Below are 21,175 nucleotides of genomic sequence, written 5' to 3'. Positions count from 1 at the left end.
TGTTGGGCCACCTTTGCAAAAAGGAGAGGAGTGGGTTAGTTTTGCACAGGGAGAAGGAGTGTGCTGCGCACCCACATGGAAAGGGGAGAAGCGCGCTCTGCCTGCCTGCCGCTTGCTCACACGCGCGCGCACGTTGCACCAGCCTGCTCAAGCACAGCATCCTTACCCTGCTATGAAAGGCTCATCCTCTTCGCAGCACGCATCATATTGCAGAGTATTTGCTTCTCTCTCCCCACGATGCAGGAGTGACAAATCAGCCTAGGAAATGTTCTTGAACTCTGAGCCTGGGAATGGTCACCACAGCCCCATCCATGGCATTAACATCTCTCATCAGGGTTCATTGCTGCCACGCGATGCTTCCCCATTTCAGCCCTGTCCTTGTCACCCTGTCTTCTCCCTTCTCTTCACTTTCTTTATGACTCAGATCTTTCTGCCAAGAGGACTTCCCTGTACTTTGTAGGCTGTCAGCTACCTTTTGGGAGTGGACAACTCTACAGAGTTTATTGCTCATTGGCTCTGTTCTCCTTAGTCGTTTCTCAGCATCTTCTTGAGGGCTGGAGCTCATCTTATGCAAGCTCAGCCCTGGAGCACCAGGGTATTGCCGGAGTCCTGGGGGTGCAGAGCAAAGGCGCTGGGAGGTGTCTCTTCAGTGGCAGTGATTTCACTTTGAATGTGCTCCCATGCAAGCTCCGTCCCGGTTTCCCAGTGAAAGGCATCAGAGCTTCACCTTGAGTGGGCTTTCCACTGCCAGTTCCTCCAGCCTGGCCCCTCATAGTGGCAGAAGCTTCAGTTACAAGTGGGATTCTAAAAAAAAAAATCTAACCTTTTGCTTGTTTTTCTTCCCCATGCTGAAGACTTTCCTGTCCTCAGTGTGAGCGTCATTTCTCATCCCTCTCTTATTAATTTGAAAAGGTAAAAGTTCTGATCAAGTTTCCTATTGATCATATTTTGTTTCAGATCCTTGAGACTTTGGAGCTATTTTAGAAGCTGAAAGAGGGGTGCCAACCTTAGAGGTGTGTGGAAGCACCATCCAAACCCTAGCAGCTGGGTATTTGGTACACAAGAGCCACAGAAATTCCCTGGAGCTGAGCAGCTGAGTCCCTGGATGCAGTGTTGAACTAACCCATCCGGCTGTGCTTCTCTAGCTCTGCAGAACAAGCAGGTACCAGGGTGACACCAAGCACTTCAGTAACATCTCTGAGCTCCCAAGGCACTGATGGAAAACAGCTCTGTTTTCTTTGAAAATCTTTTCAGCTTTGAGCCTAACACAGGGAAGGGAAGTTTATCATAAAACCACTCATCAGTTGATCACATTCTTGCGGAGAAACAGTCAAGTCCCTGTTTACACCAATGTCAGCTGAGCAACACCACTGAGTTCGGCAGTTACTGTAGGTGTGCAGTGGTGTGAACCTACCACAGCTTCCTCTGCTTCTCTTCCTAAGAAGAAGTTCAAAGGGAGAAAACACAGGAGTGTAACACTAATACGAACAAGCTCTTCTGTAACCTCCTGCTCCAACCAGATAAACTGACTTGTGGATAAACCTCCACTGTTCTTTTACAATTGCAAGTTAATGATGCCCTCTCTTTATTCCTGCCTGGCTGGTTCCCCAGAGCAGATGAGATCACAGCTACAGAAGAAAAATAAAATAGATGGCAGGCAGATTGGTTTGAGGTCTGCTTCTTCATGATCTTGGGTTTCCATGTGCTCATTCACACCACAGTGACTCCTGATCCCTGGTGCTCTGCATTACACTTCTACAGCGATGCAAGTGGTTGCATAGGGTAAAAAAAGAATCAGACCCAAGATGGTAAGTCCCATCTCCTAGCTGAACAGATGTCAGTCGAGAGGTGGTGAAGGGATGGAGGAGACATGAAACAGAAGAAGAAAAAGGGAACAGAAAAATGGAAGCAATGACCAGAGTGCCCAGTGGCTGCTGGCTTGCAGCTCGCCACTCATCCCAGCCTGGCTTACCTGCGTTCCCTTGAGATAGACCAGCACTGCTTCCACGCGGTGAGGCAAAGCGTCAGGAGCTCCAAGGTTTCTAGCAAAGCTGGAGCAGTAACCTGCCCTGCCGCTCTAGCTCTGAAGGAGTGCCCACGGTGTGAGCTCACCAGGAGCAGCCGCCAGGAAATACCCTTGCTCCGTCTCTAGGGAAAGCGTTGGGATGAGACGAGAGCCATGTGCACCCTCCAGGCAAACCTTCCAGTCCCCCAGAGGAAACATATTGGCTGGAGGGTTTATATCTGTGCACCCAAATGGGCAGGGGCAGAGAGGGAGGGCAGAGAAGCGTGAGCTGGAAAGGTTGGAAGAGCAGGTAGAAATGCAGTCTGAAATCATCAGTGTGCCCCTAGGCAGGTTACCTGCGCACGCGCACACACCCCAATCCTAACCCTGTTTTTCCCAGGGGAGGGACCGATCCATACAGCCTCCCTTACAGAGCTGCTTAAAAACCAATAGAACAGTTTTCCCCAAAAAACACGCAGCAAGCTGATGCTGCCTCATTTTCCAACCACTTTTCAACTTGTCCCCAACTACTGATTTATTGTCAAAAGTAATTTTATCATAAAGAATAAATCACAGTTCTTCTAGCTAGTTTATTTTGTTACTTAGTTAAAGAGTTGGCGGAATAGGACACTTTTGGGTGACTGCTTTGCAAACATTTTCTTCCTGAATCCTGTTCAAGATGTCAAGAAAATTGGCAGCAATTAAACTTTTCCTAAAAATCAACATTTTTTCCTCCATTTAGGGTTGGGAAAAGAAGAAATATGTTGCTCTCTTGAACATTAAATCTTATTATTTGGTCAACTCTTCCTGCTGGAGCAGAGTCGTCACCACGTTCAGCATCACAGGGCAGGGTCAGACCAAGATCCAAGGTGTCCCTGTCCATGTGCTCCCTGAAGAGTAGGGATCAAACAGCAGCCTTTGCTGTTACACTTCAGATTTGCCCTGGGGACTGGCTCTTTGGGAAGCTTAGCCATTTATTTTGATAATTCTATAAAAAGGAGTGTACCTGGGAGACCTGAGCTGTGCAACACCTCCTAAAGATGCCAGGGCTTACAAAAGCCTCACAAATCCACATGCATTTTGAAATGAGAGCATAATTAACCACTGAAGCAGCTTATATTACAACATGGTGGAGCCTCCGTTACATACCACTAAGTCAAGGCTGGGTGTCTTTCAAGGACAGAGGATGCGGCTTGAAGCAGAAGACCAGAGGCAATCCCCAGCGAGCTGCTCTCACCCCCTGGATGGCTGGACCGTGGTTGAGGAAGTCTGGAATGAATTTGCTTCTTATTCACTTGTAACTCCTCGATGGACCATGTGAGTAGGAGACTGAGCTCCCATGCTGAAAGAAGGTACACAGCTCCCCAGGGGATCTCAGTGAGAAGCAAGTGGTGACTTGCCCATCCCACGGCGAAGGGAGGCAGGTGAGGTACAGTGCTGGCCAGGGAAGGTGGCAGAGGTGGAATTGAAAATAAGCCTGATTGTTGCCCAGACACGTGATGCCTGGCCTATATGAACATCTTTGAAAAGAATGACTGTTCCCACCCCAAAACCTCTGGCATCCTTGGCATGAGCAAAGCACCCAAGCATCGCTGATATATCCTGTGCCACACAGTGAATAAATAACTGGGGAGGCTGTCATGAATCTGCATCTTCCCTGATTCATCAATAAGTAGCATTCAGGTCATAGAGAGGCTGATTTCCTGGTGAGTCCTCCTTCCCAGCTCCTCCTCATGGTTACATCCTCCTGCCTGTGGTCAGAAGGGTCTGGGGTGCTGAAGATGCTGACATGGGAGTGGGCTGGGGAGGTGGGGGTGCCTGGGGACCATGGGGGTGAAGCTTTCTGGGTCTCGTGTGAGACTTACACAGAGGCTGCCCTAATCTTCCCTGTGTTTGAGACTTCTTTCTCACAAAGCTTCACCCAGAGTCCTCACTCACCTCATTGCTAAGACTTGCTGTCTCCCCTCCACCTTTCTTCTAACACATGGCATCTCGGCTCACTCAGATGTGTCTCTTCTGCAGAGAAACGCCAAGGACAAGGTTTGTTCGTCATCCTGTTCCCTTAGCTTCTTCCCTTCCTGCTCCCTGGGACTGATGCCGTCTTGCAAGAGCCCACATCCGAGGCAGCATCCCCGGCTTTGTGATATGGCACATGCTTTAATCTGGATAGCCTCACCCCAGCTCCTCTGCCTCTCTGTCATCCCTTGGGCAGGCAGCGGGGTCCGAGGGGATTGCACTGAGCCTAAGCAGTGGAAGGGGCAGGGGCTCTCACCAGGGCTGAGCCTGCAGCCTCAGGGCCCAACTGCAAGCGTTATAGAACTGCATACTCACACGCCGTGGTGAGGAAGCAGTTCTGCTGCTGGTGCCCCCGAAACAGGGAAGTGGGGACTCTGGCCAGCAAGTTTGGGAGAATCCAGTCATTTAACTTCAGGTTGTTAAGACAAGGCTACCCTGCCTTGTCCTAAGGCACGTCAGATGGAGGCTTCCACCTGAACTGCTGGTGACGGGGTATTTTTTTTTTTTAAAGCCCATTTGGAGAAGCTGCGGCTCAAAGGCACGTGCCCGTCTGTATCGCCTTGGCTGGTGTGGGGCTGTGAGTGTCAGCAGAGGGGCAGTAGCAAACTGCCAGCGCAGGGAGGGTGAGGTGGGAGTGCTGCGTCCCTCATCCCCGCTGCCGTTTGCTCAGCAAGCGTGAGTCAGAGCCCTGGGGTGGAAGGAGACAAAACGACTTCGCTCCATTCTGACAGTGCGGCCGTGGGTGAGTTGGGAAGGGAACGCAGGCAGTTTGGTTCGCTGTTGTCCTGCTGCATCACTCTGCCTGTGTCCAGGAAGGCCCCGAAGCAGCCTGGACAGGCTCCAACCCGCTGCTAGCTCCTTTGCCTCTGGTACATGGCTTTAGCTCCAGGGCTGCAATTTCATGCTTCCAGGTATAAAAACACCGGCAGGTGACCTGGAAGCCTCCCGAACACTGAACAGTCAGATAATCCCTGTCATTCGTGGCTCCACAGGGCAAGAATCGTGTCCTCCGCTTGGTTTGGAAGCTGTTTAGCAAATCGCGGTCTGGAAGAAATAATAACAGCAGCAGGAGACATGCTAAAGCTGGATGTGCTTTACACAGCCAAATGAAAGCATTTGTCTCCATTGCTGCTGTATAGCCTACCGGGAGCAATGTACCCATTCTTACATCTGCAGAGCTGTAAATATCTATTTCTTCACCAGGTAGGGCAGGGGCTCCAGGCAACCAAAAAGCATCAGTAGCAACAGCAAGGACAGATTGCACCCCACGCGAGGTGTGGCTTTAAAGTCTCAAATGTCTGAAACACCTGCTCTTTACAACATCATGGCCCTGGTACTTGTGCAAGTCAGCCTCCAGAGGAGAAGAGCACAAGCCTTGTCAGGCCCCAGAGGGTTGGTCTCGGGGTCCAAGAGAAATTCCCCACCAATCCATCATCATTGAGCAATCACCCAGGCACTCTATTATCTTTACTCCAGGCAGGATGCCATACCAGTTAACCCAACAGTCTTTGCCAATCTGACCACCCCGTGCTTGTTTTGAAATACAGACAGGTTTAAAACAAATGCCTTAATTGCTAATAGTAACAGCAATAACAGTAATAATTAAAGGAAGTTCTCCCAGTGCTGTCATCTGTCACATGTGCTTCTCGGTGCAGTTGTGTATACGCTGCAGAGACTTTGGCTTATGTAACTCAGCAGGAGCTGCTGGATGTGCAGGGGCTAAGCAGAGACTTTTCGCATTCTCCCCTTCTTGTACATGAAAATATAAGCTATCTAACTCAGGAGAGAGACAAATCACCTGATGCTCGGCAGTGCTGTAACAGCACAACCCCGGCTCTCCCACTTAGGTGCGGGCCACAGACACAGCGATGACTGCCTCGTGTCCCGGAAGGTTTTGGATTTAGCAGACACAGAGCAGGGAGGCACCTCTTGCCAAACCAAACCCCTGCATCGAGCAACTTTTCACCCTTTCTTGCTTTCAGGAATTTTGACTCTAAAGAGATGTGAAAATGGAAGGAGACGAAGAGAAAATTCCTTTTTGCTTGGGCTGAGCCTCCAGCTTTACATCACAGCTGGCAGAAGCTTGGCAGTGCCTTGCACCCAGGTAGATGTGTTTATCTAACATTGCAATCCTTTCTCAGAGTGGCGCAAAGCTTTGGCAGGACACAGCGATGGTTTGTGCAAGTTCTGCGAGAGACTAATAGCAGAGTCTGCAACAAGCCCTGGGAACCAGAGGCTTCTTTATCCAGGGCTGTCTGTGAGTACTCAAGGGGAGACCCCCCCAGCCCCTTTTTACTCTCTGCTCCCTGCTGGGCAGAGAGCAGGAGCTTTTTCCCCAGTAAAACCTGGGGAATTAGTGCCTTCGTTAAAACGCTGTAAGTGCCTAAGGAGGCAGATCACAGGTTTGGCTCTGACCCTGTCAGTGGCAGTATTGGTCTGTTGGAAGGAATATAAAACAGGTAAGCAGGAAATAATCCTGCACAATCTTCTGGTGGTCAGTGACTTAATACTTCCTTAGCTGGAGGTCCTCGACCATCGAGTTTAACCAGTCAGAACAGACCAACCCTGCATACGTTTATCTCAAGCTTTTAAAGGTTATTTTTTAAGGTCATATCCTATGGCAACGAGGTCCAGTTTAATGAGGTGCTGGGTGAAAAAGTACCTCCTTTTGCCTATCTTCGGCCTGATGGCTGCATCGGGTGCCCTCCAGCTGGGTCACTTCTGGCATGGGAAATCACATGTAGCTGTTCCTTGCTCCCATCCTCCAGGCTCCTTCGCTGCATCTCCCTGCAACCGTCCCACCCCGGTTGTTCCTGGTGCACATCCCCGTGCCTTCTCCAGTTTCCCGTCTCTGTTCAAAGAAGCACATCCCATCCCAGATGCTTTGAAACCTCTATCTGCCTACAAAAATAAAGGGAGACTAACACTTAACACAGTTGCTCTTTGTGCATTATTTTGAAAACAGAAATTTGGTGTGAGTGCCTCATGGGCAGACAAGGGGTTGTTAGAACAAGGACACGGTGACACTTAAAAGCACCACTAGAAAAACCTCTTGGAAGAGTTTGTCACTTGGACAGCAAAGCCTGATCCCTGCAGGGGCCGTGTCCCACCCTCTTCTTTCTTGGTTTGGTGCCTGGGCTCTGAGACAACAAGGAAAACCCTCTCCACCCTCCTGCAACCACTGCCTGGCACAAATCTCCCTCTTCTTTCCGAACCGGATGAGATCCCCTCATAGCAGAGAGCATCCCTTGTGATTCAAACTCGACCCTGACAGATAACAAGCAATGCTTGGGTCCTCCTGTGAGCTGTTTAACAGGCTCTGCCTGCCTGCCCGTGCCCAGGCAGCGGTCTGAGTGCAGCTGCCTGCACAATAAAACATGTTCACGTCAAGACCCATGCCACTCTCCCGCAGATCCCATTCCTGGTGGCCTTAATGCAGAGCTGGATGCATCCCTGAAGACGGCTCTGGCTCTGTGCACGTTCCATAGGAAGCTCCTGATGCCATTTGCTGGGTCATGCCAGAGCTGATCTGTTGGCAAGCGTGTGCCTTTCTCCCCACGGCTGCCCCAGGGGCTCTGCTGGCAGTCACCAAACACGGGCAACCGATCGGCCAAACTGGGGGGAAGGTGGTTGGGAATGCGCCTTCTGTTGAACATCCATCCCTTCCCACGCCGGCCCTCACCAGCATAAACGCTTCCTTTATTCATTTAATTACTCCCCGTTTCTTGATTATGTTGTTCATTTTTGTAACTTTCTGCTTTCCCTGGAAATACAGAGGGACTAAAAAACATTTCAAAATAATAAAACCAACTACTCCTGAGAGTTTAAGAGTCTGCAGGCAACTCAGAGGTAAATCTGAAGGGCCCAAAGTAACCCCAGGTTGGTGCAATTCACTTGACTTCCTGCTTGCATCAGGGCTGAGTTCGGCTGTGACATAGCTCTGAGGTGTAAAATCGGCCCTGCCTGCCTCTGGCCTGATGCGGCCGCCCCGTCCAGTCTCCGAAGGCACGCGGGGCATGCGGAGGGCCGACGCCGTGCCATCGTGCAGCTGTGGCACGTGAGGCTGGAGCGTGTGCCGTGCGGCGTGGCGTGAAGGAGCGAGCCTGCAGGGCTCTCCCGTGCTTTGGTGCCGGCGCGGAGCTGTTTCCCAAGCTCAGCTGCACCCCGAGCAGCACCCACCTGCGAGGGTTCCTGCCCACACCCTCTGCAGGGAGGGCGAGAGGGTTGCACAACGGCTGGTGATGGAGGCGGCGGCAGCTCTGGGAAGCCAGCCTCCAGGCTAGGTCCTTGCCTATCTCCCCAGAGCAGCCCCGTTGTTGAAACTGGGAAACTGGGATGGGAACTGGGAGACGGAGCCATCCCACCCACAGCATGCCTTTTCCTGTGGCACCTGTGGGACTATTTCCCAAAGAGCAGAGTTTTCCAAATCCTATTTTTATGTCCTGAAATCTCACTGCAGACAGGGAGCAGAGCACAGCAGCCCCCCACATGCTCTGGCGTCGTGGAGGTGATGAGGGGGAGCTCCAGTTTGTCTGGGGATGCCCTTATTGTGATGATACTCCTGCAAGTAACCAGAATATTAGCACAAACTTTGCAAATTAGGGGCAAGTGCAGCTCTGACTGAGTGGCGGTGTGATAACAGAGAAATCCTGATTTTTCCTACCTGTTCACAGAAATTCTCAAGACAAGAGCAGGATTTTTAAGCCTGGAAGCAGAAAGTTTTGCAGCACTGGAGCTGGGAGCTAGCAAGGTATATAAGCCCCGGCCAGAGAAGGGAAAGACCTCAGGGTTCACCCATCGATGCCCACGCTGCACAGAAGTGTCATGAGCTGGCTGAAATCTGATGCAGTTGAAGGATAATCCAGGTGGCAGGAAAATGGTGCAGGGACAGGTCATGGTCTTGGTGATATTCCAAAGGGGGAGGTTGGATATTCTTTCAACTGTGTATTTTTGAGATATAAAACAGCAAGTGGTGGCATTTGAGAGTCCTACACACAGAATTCATGCCTGTTTGCTTGCATGTGTTGTAAGTCTTTCCGGACTGAAGTGTCCACTGCAGCTCTTGGAGGGGGATGAGGGGTGTTTTGTGGGTTCCCTGGAGGTGTCCATCCCAGCAGACACAGCATTACTTAACCCTCACATCAGGGGTGCATCTTGGGGCCTGAGGCACCTGACGTCCATTTCCCGCCCATGTCGCATACCTTTTGCAAGCTCTTTGGGACAGGTTTTCTCTGTGGTCTCTCTGGGTGTTGGCTCCTTTACAGAAGATCCAAAATCCTGCTACCGCAGTAATATCCATGATGATAGTTCCTGACGTTGTCGTTGCCTGGTCCAGCTGAGCTGAGAGACATTGCAGAGTCGGTAAAAACAGTAATTATCCACCACGCTCCTTCTTTTTTACCAAGTATTGCAAACAGCCTGGGAGGTGCTAGGGCAGCTCGGAGGTGATAACCCCTCGTGCGGGGTCAGGTGGGGACAGTGCTTGCCTGGCCGAAGACAGCCCCGTCTCCCCAAATCCCACCCCAGGTACATGCCCGCTGCCTCCCTCTCTTCTCCCTGGGGCTTTAGCCAGAACCATTCCCACCCTGTGTTTCCAAAGCACTGATTGCAATGGAAATGATGCTGAGTGTATTTGCTGGGCAAAGCTGGTCCGAAGGGCACCGGCTCTCTACAGAGTGATGGTGGATAAACACCTTCCCCGTTACACGGCTCAGCTTCCCTATCAGAAAGTTCAAACAGCGATCTGCAAGGTGCCTCCAGATCTGCTTTGAGATAGGAGCTGGGTGTTATTATATGGTTACGCTGCATAAAGATGCCAGTATCCACAGCTAATTACTGCAGGGCAAAGCTAATTACTGCAGAGCAGAGAGCACAAGCCATCCTGGGCTGAGGAGCCCCTGGACTGGGATAATGAACCCCATATTCAGAGAGTCTGAAGGAACCTGCCTGCCGCCTGGGTGTTTCAAACCAGCTACAGACTGTCGTGAGGGACAGGACATGACAGGTAACTTCTGGGAAGAATGGTTGGATTTTCTTTTTCAATCACTGACTGGCTGATAAAATATTAAGGCGCAAACTACACAGCTTGCAAGGCCCTTGCTGTGCAGAAAGTCAAGATATCCCCGCCGCACCATTAAGAGAATCACCAATAGAGGAGAAACACTGCAAATATGAGAGAATCGTGACTGTATCTTATGCTGGGGAAATTCTGTGTGTAAATTGGAGAGCCAGCCCCATGCCCACCTCTCTGCTTGGGTACTACTCCTGCACGCTCTCAGGCACATCTCTTTCTGGAAGTGCCTCCTTCTCCCTTCTGCCTTTCGGGAGCCCCCAGACAACACCTCCCGTTTCAGGCACTTCTGCTAAGAGCCTGGAGGGAGGCTGGTGGCATCCAAACCCTTCAGGCACCTCCGTCTTGCCCCAAAATATGGAAAACTGCCTGGCCATCGCGTGTGCGGTGGACGAGGGTGGCAGCACCCAGGCGGGAGGCACCAGCACTCGCTTTACCCCAGATCAGGACCGCTTTGCCCGGGACTCCAGCCGCGCTCAGGCTCTCCTTCTGCAGAGGTGTTTGCTCCTGCTCCCACTCCCTCCGCGCCCGGGTCCTCCCCAGGACCCTTCAGGGCCGGGCTCCAGCCCCCGAGGGGCTCAGCCGGGCTGCGGGGCGCCGCTGCCCGCATCGCCGGGGGGATGCTTCCCTCTGCCGGCTCCGGCGCCGCTCTGCAGCGGGGAGCGCCGGCGGGGCTCGGCCCGGCGGGCAGGCAGGGGGAGATGGAGGACCCGGGGGGGGGGCCAGCACATCAGGCCCTGCAAGTTTTAGATCCTCGGTTTCCACCAGCGAGACGAACAAACAAACACAAATCACGGGAATTTCTTCTAAAGGCTACAGAGGACCGTGTTAACCTTATTTGCCTCCTCCTGGGGGGGGACACACAGTTTCAGTGCATGAGGGCACTGGTTTTTTGGTCTCTCAGCCGATGCCTTACTGGCTTGTAAATCTTCAGTGAAATTGCCTTCTAGGAGATCACTGGAGATCCCCAAACTGCCCCGAAAGTCTCTCTGGAGCAAGGCACCTTGGTGGAACAGCTCAGCCATGCAGGGACCAGCTCTTGCTGGGGGCTTGTGCAGCTCCTGGCTCCCCTCAGGAGAAGCTGTTGCAGCTGATTCGGTTTACCCATCGCTCTCCTGTGGCTGGATCCCAGTAGATCCCAGTAGATCCCAGCAGGACAAGCTGCTGGGGATCTGTGGCCGCTGGGAAATCTGAGGGAATCTCATCCCTGTTTTGAGGACAGGAAAGTGCAGCGTGTTGAGAAGACAGCAGTAACAGCCCGTTTATACAGGATTCACTCTCAGGAGGCACTGGGCTAGGAATGAAGTAGTTAAAGCAGTGCAAAACGCAAGCAGATATTGTGTTGTATAATAGACGGATAATACGTTATTCCGAGCATCTGTGCTCCAGCTTGCGTGAAAAGCTCCAGCCCTGAATTTCAACCCATGTCAGCATTTACGGTCCAGCCTTCCAGTTGCTGTCACTTGCACAGTAAATTACCAGCTTCATGTTAATCTGCCCAAACATAGAAAATCTAGATCAGTTTAAATGCATCTACCAGACATCAAATACCAGACGCAGCTTTAAAATCAATTCAGTTAAATCAGAAGCAGGGTTTTGTATTTTAAGACAAACATAAAGCTCAGCTCCCGAGGGAGTGCAGCCCACGGGAGGGAGATAAAGCCATCCTGGGGGGGGGGTGGGGGGGAGTGGTGGGAAGCATTGTTTTCTACAAAGAACAGGAAACGAGCCTCAAAGAAGTACATGAAAGAGACCTTAAAACAAATGCAGATCAGCAAGGGGGGACCTCTCGGCTCATCTCCCAGCTGCTCTGCCCAGGGCAGCCTGCAGAAGCTGCTGCTGTGGCCAGCTGGGGTGGGGGCTCGGAGTGGGGAGATCCGGGGACCCCTCGGGTGCTGGGACCTGCTCTGCCCTCCCGCAGAGGGAGGTCTCGGTGAAGCCAAAAAGGGCCAGACGAGCCTGGGTTCACCCTGCAATGGAGGGACCTGGTTACGGTTGAACTCGGTGATGTTATGGTTGGACTCAATGATCTTAAAGGTCTTTTCCAACCTACGTGATTCTATGACCGTTTGCTGCTTCACCCATGGGGATGTAATTAACCCAGACAGGGCAGTAAGAGGGTCCTTCGGGCCTTGCAGCGAGGCCCATCCCAGCTCTGGGTGGCTCTCCCGGCTCCTTGAGTGCACCCACCACACATCTTGTCCCCCACAGCATCTGCCCACCTCCACGCAGCCTCAGTGCTGGGCGTTTCGGGAGGAGCTCCTTAGGGGCTTTGAGAGAAGGGGGGACGTGCAGTGCCCCGCGGGCTGCACCACGGCTGAGCACCGGGAGCTCTCTGGCATGCAGCTGGGCTGGAGAAACTGAGCTGCAGTCAGCGAGGGAGCAGGGAGATCAGAGAGATGCAAAAAATGCACCAAAGTTAAATGCAGATGTCCCTTATCTGCTCTTAAAAAAAACCCTGGGTTTGGCCCCTTTGGAGCTTAAACCCCTCTGCTGAACATCGCCGCTTCGTTTAGCTACTCCTAATAAAATAAGGTTCATGTTCGAGCCAACTGGCACAAATTAACTGCAATGTACCAGAAAGCCGTTTCCTCCCATACAAGGGAAGCCAGTGGCCTGCTGCCAACGGGGACAATGAGGGACTACGAGGCTGGTCCTGCCAGCCCTCGTGTTCCTGTTTACTTGGAGGCTTGGTCGTTGATCAGAGGGATTTCTCTGGATATTTTTTAAGATTTTTTTAATTAAATCATCAGCGGCAGTGCCCACATCCTACAGGAATACTCCTCCTGCACCGCGTACCCTGGGAACGGTGGCACCATGTCGCAGCGGGGGACCTTCCCGAGCCCCGAGCAGCGAGTCCCACCAGTTCTGTTGCACCCTTTAAGTGCAGCTGGGCCCGGCCCGCACCGCCTGGGCTGCGGCCGCCCCGCCAACCCTCGCCTCGCCCGTCTCATGACGGCAGGATTCGCGGCTCGCCGTGTTCGCAGCCGGAGCGCAGCCCTGGCCAGGGCGAGCCACTGGCCTCTGTGGGCGGCCCATCGGATGAGAGAAGGGAAAAACATCACCGTAACCCTCATAGTAATGAGGGAGTTCCCGCGGTTATCTCGTCCTTCCTTTAGCAGAAAGCCCGACCGACACCCCGGCTTTATCAGCCTCCCCAGCTGCGGCAGCGCTGGCGGGTGTAGCCTCAGCCGCGGCCAAAAGAGGAGGGCTGGTGTGGGGATGGGAACGCGGTGCCCAAGGATGGGAACATGGCACCAGGGGGTGGGACCGCGGTGCCAGGGATGGGATGATGGCGCCAGGGGATGGGAAGATGGCACCCAGGGGTGGGACGGTGGCACCCAGGGGTGGGACCGTTGCGCCGGGCCGGGGGCTGCGTGCGCGGGACCTCCCGGGGCGCGGCCTCGCCCCGCTCAGAGCGGCCGCGGCGGGGCGCTGCCGGCAGGGGGCGCTGCCGCGGGGAGGCGGGGGGGGGGGGGCTGGTGTCGCGCCGCTGCGCGCGGCCGGCAGGGGTCGCGGCGCGCGCCGCCTTTGTTGCCGTTGGCGCCTTCCTCTGCCGGGGCGGCGGCGGCGCGCGCGGGCTCGGGCGGGAGGCGGCGGGAGTGGAGCGGAGCGGGGCGGGGCGGCGGGAGCGGCGCGGCGCGGGGAGCTCGGGGCGGCGCGGCGGGCTCTGCTTGGGGCGGCGGGAGGATGGAGATGAAGAAGCGGTTGACGCTGGAGCTGCGCAACAAGAAGCCGGGCGAGGTACCGCGGCCGCGGAGCGCGTGGCGGCGGCGGGGGGACCGGCCGGGCATGTGTTGGGGAGGGGTGGCGGTGGCGAGGGTCCCCCGCGGCGGGGGGGGAAGGGTGAGGGCGGTTGGCGGGTGGGGGGTGCGCAGCGCGGTGGCGGGGAGCCCCCTCCCCCCGGCATGGCGGCGCGCACGTGCGCGGCGGGGCCCGGCCCGGGGCGGCGGCGGCCGGTCCCGGCCTGTCTCGGCCCGCGGCGGGGGGAGGAGGACGGCTGCGGAGGCGGCCGGGCCGGGCCGCGCTGGCTCCCGCCGCGCCGGGGCCGCCGAGCGAGGCCGGTGCGGCCCCGCACAGCCATGGCGGCTCGGCCATGTTAGCGGCCGCCCGGGCCTGCCCCGGCCCGCCCCGCCGGGGCCCGGGCTCCCCGTGGGGCGCGCTCGGGCCGGGGGCGGCGGGCCGGGCCCGGGGCTACTCCCCGCCCTGCCTCGGGGGGCTCCGGGGCCCTGCTGTCTGAGACGCTTCAGCACCGGGCGGGCACCGGGTGTCCCGGCGGGCAGCGGCGGCGCGGGGCCGTCCCCGGGGGGGGAGCTGGGTGCCGGGCACGCAGAGCGGAGCCGCGGCACCCCCTCGCCTGGGGAAGCGGGGGGAGGCGGTAGCCGAGCCGCCTCCGCCGCCCGGGCCTCGGCTCAGGTCGCCGCCTCCCGGCGAGGCCGGCCCGCCCGGCGGGGCAAGCGGAGCCGCCCGCTCCCCTCGGCTGGCAGCCGCAGGGCCGGGCCCGGGGCTTCGCCCCTCCTCGCTTTAGGCCTGCGCTCCCGGCGCCGGCTGGGCTTCGGAGCGGCGGCGGGCTCTTGTCTGGGCCCGGCCGGCAGCCTCGCTCGCCGCCCCGCAGTGAGGTAGCTGGCGGCTGTCAGCCGGCTCGGCGACAGGTCGCTGTGTCGCAGCAGCGTGCGGCCGGGGGCAGCTTAAAATCAAGTTGGGACCGTGAGGGCAGTGTGCTGTAAGTGGAGCTTTCGGTAGAGATTAAAGGTGCTTGGCGGATGGCGAAGGGCCTTGCGGGACGAGGACGATTTGAGGAGTTGCAAGCGTCTCTTTGGGGCTGCACGCTGCGGGTCTCCTCTGGTTTGACACCAGGAATTTGAGCGAGTGGCAGGCTGCAGGGCCGAGCAGGGCCAGAGCCGGCGTTCTGGCTGCTTCCTCCTGCTGCAGTGCTTGCTCTGCCGTGCCGGGCAGGGGTCGGCGCTAGGTTAAAGCTGGTCTCAGCCTGAGAACGTTCAGGCTTGGCTCTGTGCTCGCACCAACAAAGCGACAGCAGTGGAGGGCTGGCTTTGGGCCCTTCTACACCCACCGTGAGGACAGAGCCTCTGTTAAGTTGGAGGCTTGTCCTGGGGTGTTGGGAGCAAAACGAGCTCAGCTACAAAACTCCTGGTAGAGCCTGTTTGCTGCTCAACTCAGAGCCCTGACCAGCGATGCCAATTCTGGAGTTTTAAGCGATTTGTTTGGAGCTTGTGCTGCGAAGGTGGCACGGCAGCCCTAGAACTCTGCTGCCAGTAAGGCAAAGTGATTTTAAACCGATGCCCTAATAGTTAGCTGATCTGAGCACGAGAGGTAAAATGGGAGTGCTGTGAAGGAGGAGTGCGGAGAACATCATGAGAGCCTTCTGGCCAAGGCTGATTTTTGCATCTTGCTGTGAGGAATGTGGGGGGCAAAAACAAGCTCTGGAAGTGGCCTGTGAGAGCTGGGGCTTGAGTGGTCCTGTGCTTTGGGGGTGGGGGGGCTACCAGATATGTTCACCCTCCAGGTGTTTGGGAGGGAGCAGTTCTGTGCTGGTGCTTCATGGTCCTAGTGCCAGAGGGGGGTAAGATTTTTGTGCTGAATTTCTGGGCAGTGATGGCTTCTGTGCGTGTGTAGTCTGTGCTGGGCAAAATACTGGATGCCGTCAGTGGTCCTGAACTGCGAGCCTGAGGTTGAGCTCGTCTGCTTAGAGACCTGCCTAGGCAGAGGTGTCTCTCTGCGTGGAGACTGTCTCAGGGAAACGAGTCCTCTGGAGGCAAGTTTTCCAGCACCCCAGTGGCATGGGGGAGAAAGTCAAAGGGGACAAAACCAGGTGACCTTGTTTGGCCTCTTGTTAGTGAAACCTGAAGTGTGACTCTCTGAAAGTTTTTTTTTCATGCCTTGTGCGTGGAACGTTTTGATGCAACCTCATGGTTCAACCCCGAAGTGCTTCTCAGTGGAGAAGGTGGACCTTGGCTGGAGCCACAGGGTGTGGGGTGGTGCAGTGGTCACACGTTGCACAGCTTGTGCTTACAGGCTGAAGCTCTAACAACCACGAGGGATTCTCACCTTGTGCCGTTGCAAAAGTTATTTGGCTTTAAGATCTTGCATGTCCCTTAATGTGAGTAAGGAAGACCTTCAGACACAGCTGCTGCTTTGAAGGGTCGGTCACGCCACCTGATGTCAGCTTAACAGACTCGAGGTGAGACGTAGCCGGGTATGATGACAGCTTGCTGGGTGTCTCTGTTGGCAGGTGAAGGAGCTGGTTCTTGATAACTGCCGTTCGGACGATGGAAAGATCGTTGGTCTTTCTTCAGATTTCGAGAACCTGGAGTTCCTCAGCATGATCAACATCAACTTGCTGTCTGTCTCCAATCTCCCCAAACTTAACAAACTCCGGAAGGTGAGTCAGACCTGTGGTCCCATCTCCTGCAGTCCTTGCTCCGAGACTTCTGCTGCCCTGTCCCTGGTGACAGTAGTTTTTCTTGCATTTGCCAGAAAATGGCCATTTGATTTTGCTCTTTCCTCTGCAGCCTACAACCTGAGCAAGTGAGAGAGGTGTTTTTTTAGTATGCAACAAAATGCTTTTGAGCTCATTATATGTTTAGTGTCCTTTCTCTCTTGCTTTTGCTGTTGTGCTATTGTCAGAAGCCTCAGTAACTTCATAAATATTTTGGATTTTAGGACATGCGGTTATAGCTGGGAGTGCTGTGTTATCATGGGAAAGGGGTTTCAGGTGAAAACTTCGGAGTCTGGAACTTGGGTGCTCAGCCGGAGTCCGGTTCTTGGGGCAACTTTATTCCCCGCCTTGCAAGCTGAGACACTTTGTGACCATGTGATATTCCCTCCTGGCAGCTGGAGCTGAGTGATAACAGGATTTCTGGTGGCCTTGAAGTTCTAGCAGAGAGAACTCCTAACCTGACACACTTGAATCTAAGCGGCAACAAGATCAAAGACATCAATACCCTGGAGCCCTTGGTGAGTGGAAGGCTGTGGTGGAATCTAAGGGATGACGTTGTTTCCTTTGGGGAGCGTGTCTGTGCAGCAGAAGTCCAACGTCTTGGTAACTGTTCCAACAGCACTTCGTGGTTCTGATGGGAACAGATGAGTGGGTCCAATTTGAGGCTGGGCTAATAGTTAATGGCTCCTCTGTCTGGAAAACCAGCAGCCAGTTGCTAAAAGAAGCATGAAATTGGGCTGGATGAGTAACACTGTGGATGCAGTGCTCAGTGTCCATCTGAGAAAGGACCGTTAATGGGTCGGATGCAGTTTGAGGTAGGTGGCACCTGGAGTGTCATGGAAATGAGTTGCTTGGACACCAGTGAGGGTGTCCATTGCATCAGTCCAAAGGCGCTGTTGTGCTGGGCTGGGACCTTCTCGCCCTGGGTGCTGTCACAGCATGCATTGCAGGGGGTTCCCGTGGCATCTGAACCGCTCCAGAGAAGGCTCTCGCCTTGTGATCCTGACTCTGTAGCTGAAAGGTCTGATCTGGGGCATTTAGAAAGAGCTTGAAACATTTACTCCTCCTTTGCTTGACCTGGTGCACGGTGCGCTGGCCTGAGCGGCAGAGCCGCTGTGGCTGTGTCGAAAGGCACGCGGATGCAGTCTGCAGGTCTTCCTGTGCTGTGCTGTTGGGTGTTTTGTCTGATGTTTGGGGCAGGATGAGGCCAGCCCAGTGATTCTTCCTGCTGGGGGAGCTGAGCTTTCGGTGCTTGTTGCCCACCCCATTCAGAAGGGAGTAGGATTTGCAAATGGTTTCACAGGGAGCTGGCTCCAAGGAGGGGAAACTTGGACAGAGGAGCTGAAAAGAAATCTTTGCCTACAGTTAGCAAGAGCAATAGCTGCTCTCCATCTGAGGAGCACATGGTGCAAATAATGCATGCAAGGACACTTCTGTACTAGATCTGGGTAGCAAACCAGCTGTCCTCTGATGGCTGCCTGATCTTCAGACAGTGTCAACTTGTAAATAATCTAACGAATTGATCTTTGCAGAAAAAGTTGCCAAACCTCCATAGTCTGGACCTCTTCAACTGTGAGGTGACGATGCTCATCAACTACCGGGAGAGCGTGTTCACCCTTCTGCCCCAGCTCACCTACCTAGACGGATTTGATGCTGATGACCAGGAAGCCCCTGACTCAGACCCTGAAGCAGATGGGGATGGACTGGAAGATGAATATGAGAATGGGGAAGGTGAGGATTTTCTCCTCTTGGTTTTCTTGCTGGGGAAGAACCCCTTTTCCTCTTCTGCATGGTCATGTTGCTAAATAAATGGTGATTATAACTTGCCACTGAAGTAGGGGCTGTCTGGGGAACCCCACTCTCTCCTTCGGCAGGCTGTGTAAGAAATGAGACTTGCTGCAAGCTGACAGGACTTGCTGTGGGCACTCCTTGTGCATGCTTGTTCGGTGCGATTCCTGCCCGTTGCTTGCGTAGTGCCGATGTTGGACGTGGGAGCATATTGTCTGTGAGTAGCGAGTATTTGGGAACTGTCATGCTTATCTCCTCTCCTTTTGGTAGAAGGTGAGGAAGAGGATGATGATGATGAGGAAGATGATTTAGATGAAGAAGTCATTGATGATGAAGAAGATGAAGATGATGATCTGGAAGGTGAAGAGGAGGAGGATGGAGTAGATGATGAGGTGAGGCTTTCTGTCATCAGTACAAATCTGCAGCACCACTTTGCTATGTTTGGTAGTGCGTTTGTCCCTTAATCCAGTGACCCATCTGACCACATCACAGATGCCTCTTTGTGGGCAGATCTGAGGAGTGCCGCCGCGCGCTCTGGCTTTTCCTGTACACCTTTTGGCTCGTGATCCACAGAGCTTGCCACTTCAGGCTTGTTTATTGCTCCGTCTGGTACTTCCCGTGGCTTCAAGTGATAAAGTTGTACAGCCCCCTTCGTAGGGGTGCAAGAAGTTATTGGCAGCTTCTCCCTGCTCGGCTTGTACCTGCCACCCTGAGGTTAGAGAAAGGCGGGAGCAGAGGTGAAGGAAGAATTGTTGAATTAGACCTTGCTCATGGGATTGTGGTTCTTGCGACACAGTGTCTTGTTTTGACTCCAGGAGGAAGATGAGGAGGAAGATGGTGAGGATGATGAAGAAGATGAAGCTGATGATGGTGAGTTGAATCCTAACAATCTAAGTGCTTGCAAAGGTGCCTCAACAGTCTCACACATTTGCTGGTTTTGTAGAGCTTCCCAAGCTTCAGTGCAGTGCTGTTGTTGCCTGCAGCTTTTCCCTGATAGAAAGCTCAGCGTTTCTGCTTTCGGGCACCGCTGAAGCTGCTGCGTATGCCTAAGCTGACTATTGAACAGTGGTTATAACCAGAGGGTCACGCAGTGAGAGGTGGGGAAGAGTACCTCCCAATACCAACCAAGCTGGGTGAGTCTGCCAAGTATTAGAGGCAAATTGCCTAGTAAAACAGTTCGAAGGAGCTTGAACTGATAGTCCATGCAGGAGCAGGGCTTCTGTCACAGAAGCTCATGTTAGCAGTGTGCGCGAGGTAACACTCTTGGAGACACGTTCCTCTCTCCTCTCAGCTGTAGAGAGGAGGATAGACCTGAGCTTCTTGACTTGAGTCCAGACTCCTCTGGTTATAATAAAACTATAAACACCTGAATGAGCGTTGACAGAATATAGTGCCTGGCATGACTTCAAATGATCCTGCATGAGCTTGGCCAGAAGTGACTGAATTCTGCAGATGCTGTGTTTTTGGGGGTGCTCAACAAAAAAAGCCCCTTCTCAAGCGGCTGTTGAAATGTGGGATGCTTGGTGGACATAGAAAATAGTTAATGTCTCATGATAGTCCAGGCTCTTTTGGGTGCCATGAGAAACTGGGCAGGGTGGATCTCCGCTCCGTAATGGTGCCAGTCTAGTCTGTGCTTGTTCACCAGCGAGCTGTGGCTGACGCGGCTTGAAGCCACAGTTCAAATGCTGTTCCGCAAGACTGAACAGAGCTTCACGCTTCACCTCTTTTTGCAGACCTTCCGCGAGGGGAAAAGAGAAAACGAAATGTAGAGGATGAAGGAGAGGAAGATCCAGAAGACGAAGAGGACGATGAGGATGACTGATCCAAGCGAGCCAATCAGTTTTACAGACTATGACTGTGCTTGTCTTAACCTCCCTGTTGTGTCTATGTGAGACTGTAAATCCCTGTCTCCCACTCCTCCCCCCTTTGTATGGCTGCAGCATCCACAATATATTTTTTTAAGATGTAGAATACTGTAGGCATTCAGGGGAATCTTCCATACAAGGCTCACTTTCTCACAAGTATCTCATGACCAAAGGCTTTCTCCGTTCTGTGGTTTGTGCAGCAGTTTGCAAAAAAAAAAAAAAAAAAAAAGAAAAAAAAAAAAAAAGAAACATTTTCCTCCTAGGGTATCTTTCGTGTCTGAAATCAGCCTTGCCACACTGGACCCAGAGCTCCAGCTCGCCACCCTGCCTGACAGCAAAGAAGGCGTGTTTGCTATCCGCATGCCCTCAGACCAGCTTTCTGAAGATGCTTGAGCCATCTTGAGCCGTGGGTGCAAATCTAGTTCATCTAAATGGACTGAAAGCGAATGATCACTGAGGTCTCTCTGGTCGGAAATAATCATGATGTGATCTCTGGAGATGCTTGAAGATACTTTAGTGCTGGGGATGTGGGGTGCCTGGGGTCTTGGGGAGGGGGGGTTGGCTGCTTACAAGACCTGGTACCTCTGACGATGCACCTTGCAGTAGCCCTGCACTTGCTTTCCTATTCTTTTTTTTTTTATAAACTGGAATATTTTTCCCAGTGGCCACCTAATAACTTTCACCTGGAGGTCCAAGTAAGTCTGATTTTTGTGGCTGTGAGCATCTTTGCTGTGATGAGGCTTCTCATCACCCCATAGCAGCCTCTGCCCTTAGGAAGAGATAGGAAATAGCAGGTTAAGGGATACTGCACTTCTGTCAAACTCCATTTCGCACTGTACAGAACATGTTCAACCAGTATCACTGTGATGCACCTAACTCGGCGTTCCCCGGGAGACCGTGTTAGCCTATATATTCTCAGGGTCCTTCTGCTAGCCAGTACCAGCTCTGGACAGTTGCCTCAGCGCTAGCCTGGT

At 53.8% G+C, this 21,175-nt stretch overlaps 1 protein-coding gene across 1 annotated transcript; it reads left to right on the top strand.

Moving 5' to 3' along the window:
• Positions 1 to 13,781: 13,781 nt before the first annotated feature.
• LOC309413610 (acidic leucine-rich nuclear phosphoprotein 32 family member B) lies at positions 13,782 to 20,450 on the top strand (the record flags this gene model as incomplete). Its single annotated transcript, XM_082010794.1, has 7 exons — positions 13,782 to 13,835; positions 16,342 to 16,491; positions 16,944 to 17,066; positions 18,081 to 18,279; positions 18,607 to 18,728; positions 19,152 to 19,206; positions 20,070 to 20,450. The coding sequence occupies 7 exons, from the start codon at positions 13,782 to 13,784 to the stop codon at positions 20,156 to 20,158; spliced, it is 792 nt and encodes a 263-aa protein (XP_081866920.1). The 3' UTR covers positions 20,159 to 20,450.
• Positions 20,451 to 21,175: the final 725 nt, after the last annotated feature.

The sequence above is a fragment of the Phaethon aethereus genome (assembly GCF_964289735.1).
Source record: "Phaethon aethereus genome assembly, chromosome: 26".
NCBI lineage: Eukaryota > Metazoa > Chordata > Aves > Phaethontiformes > Phaethontidae > Phaethon > Phaethon aethereus.
The sequence above is the reverse complement of the archived record's forward strand: the minus strand, read 5'-3'. Positions and strand labels throughout refer to the sequence as shown.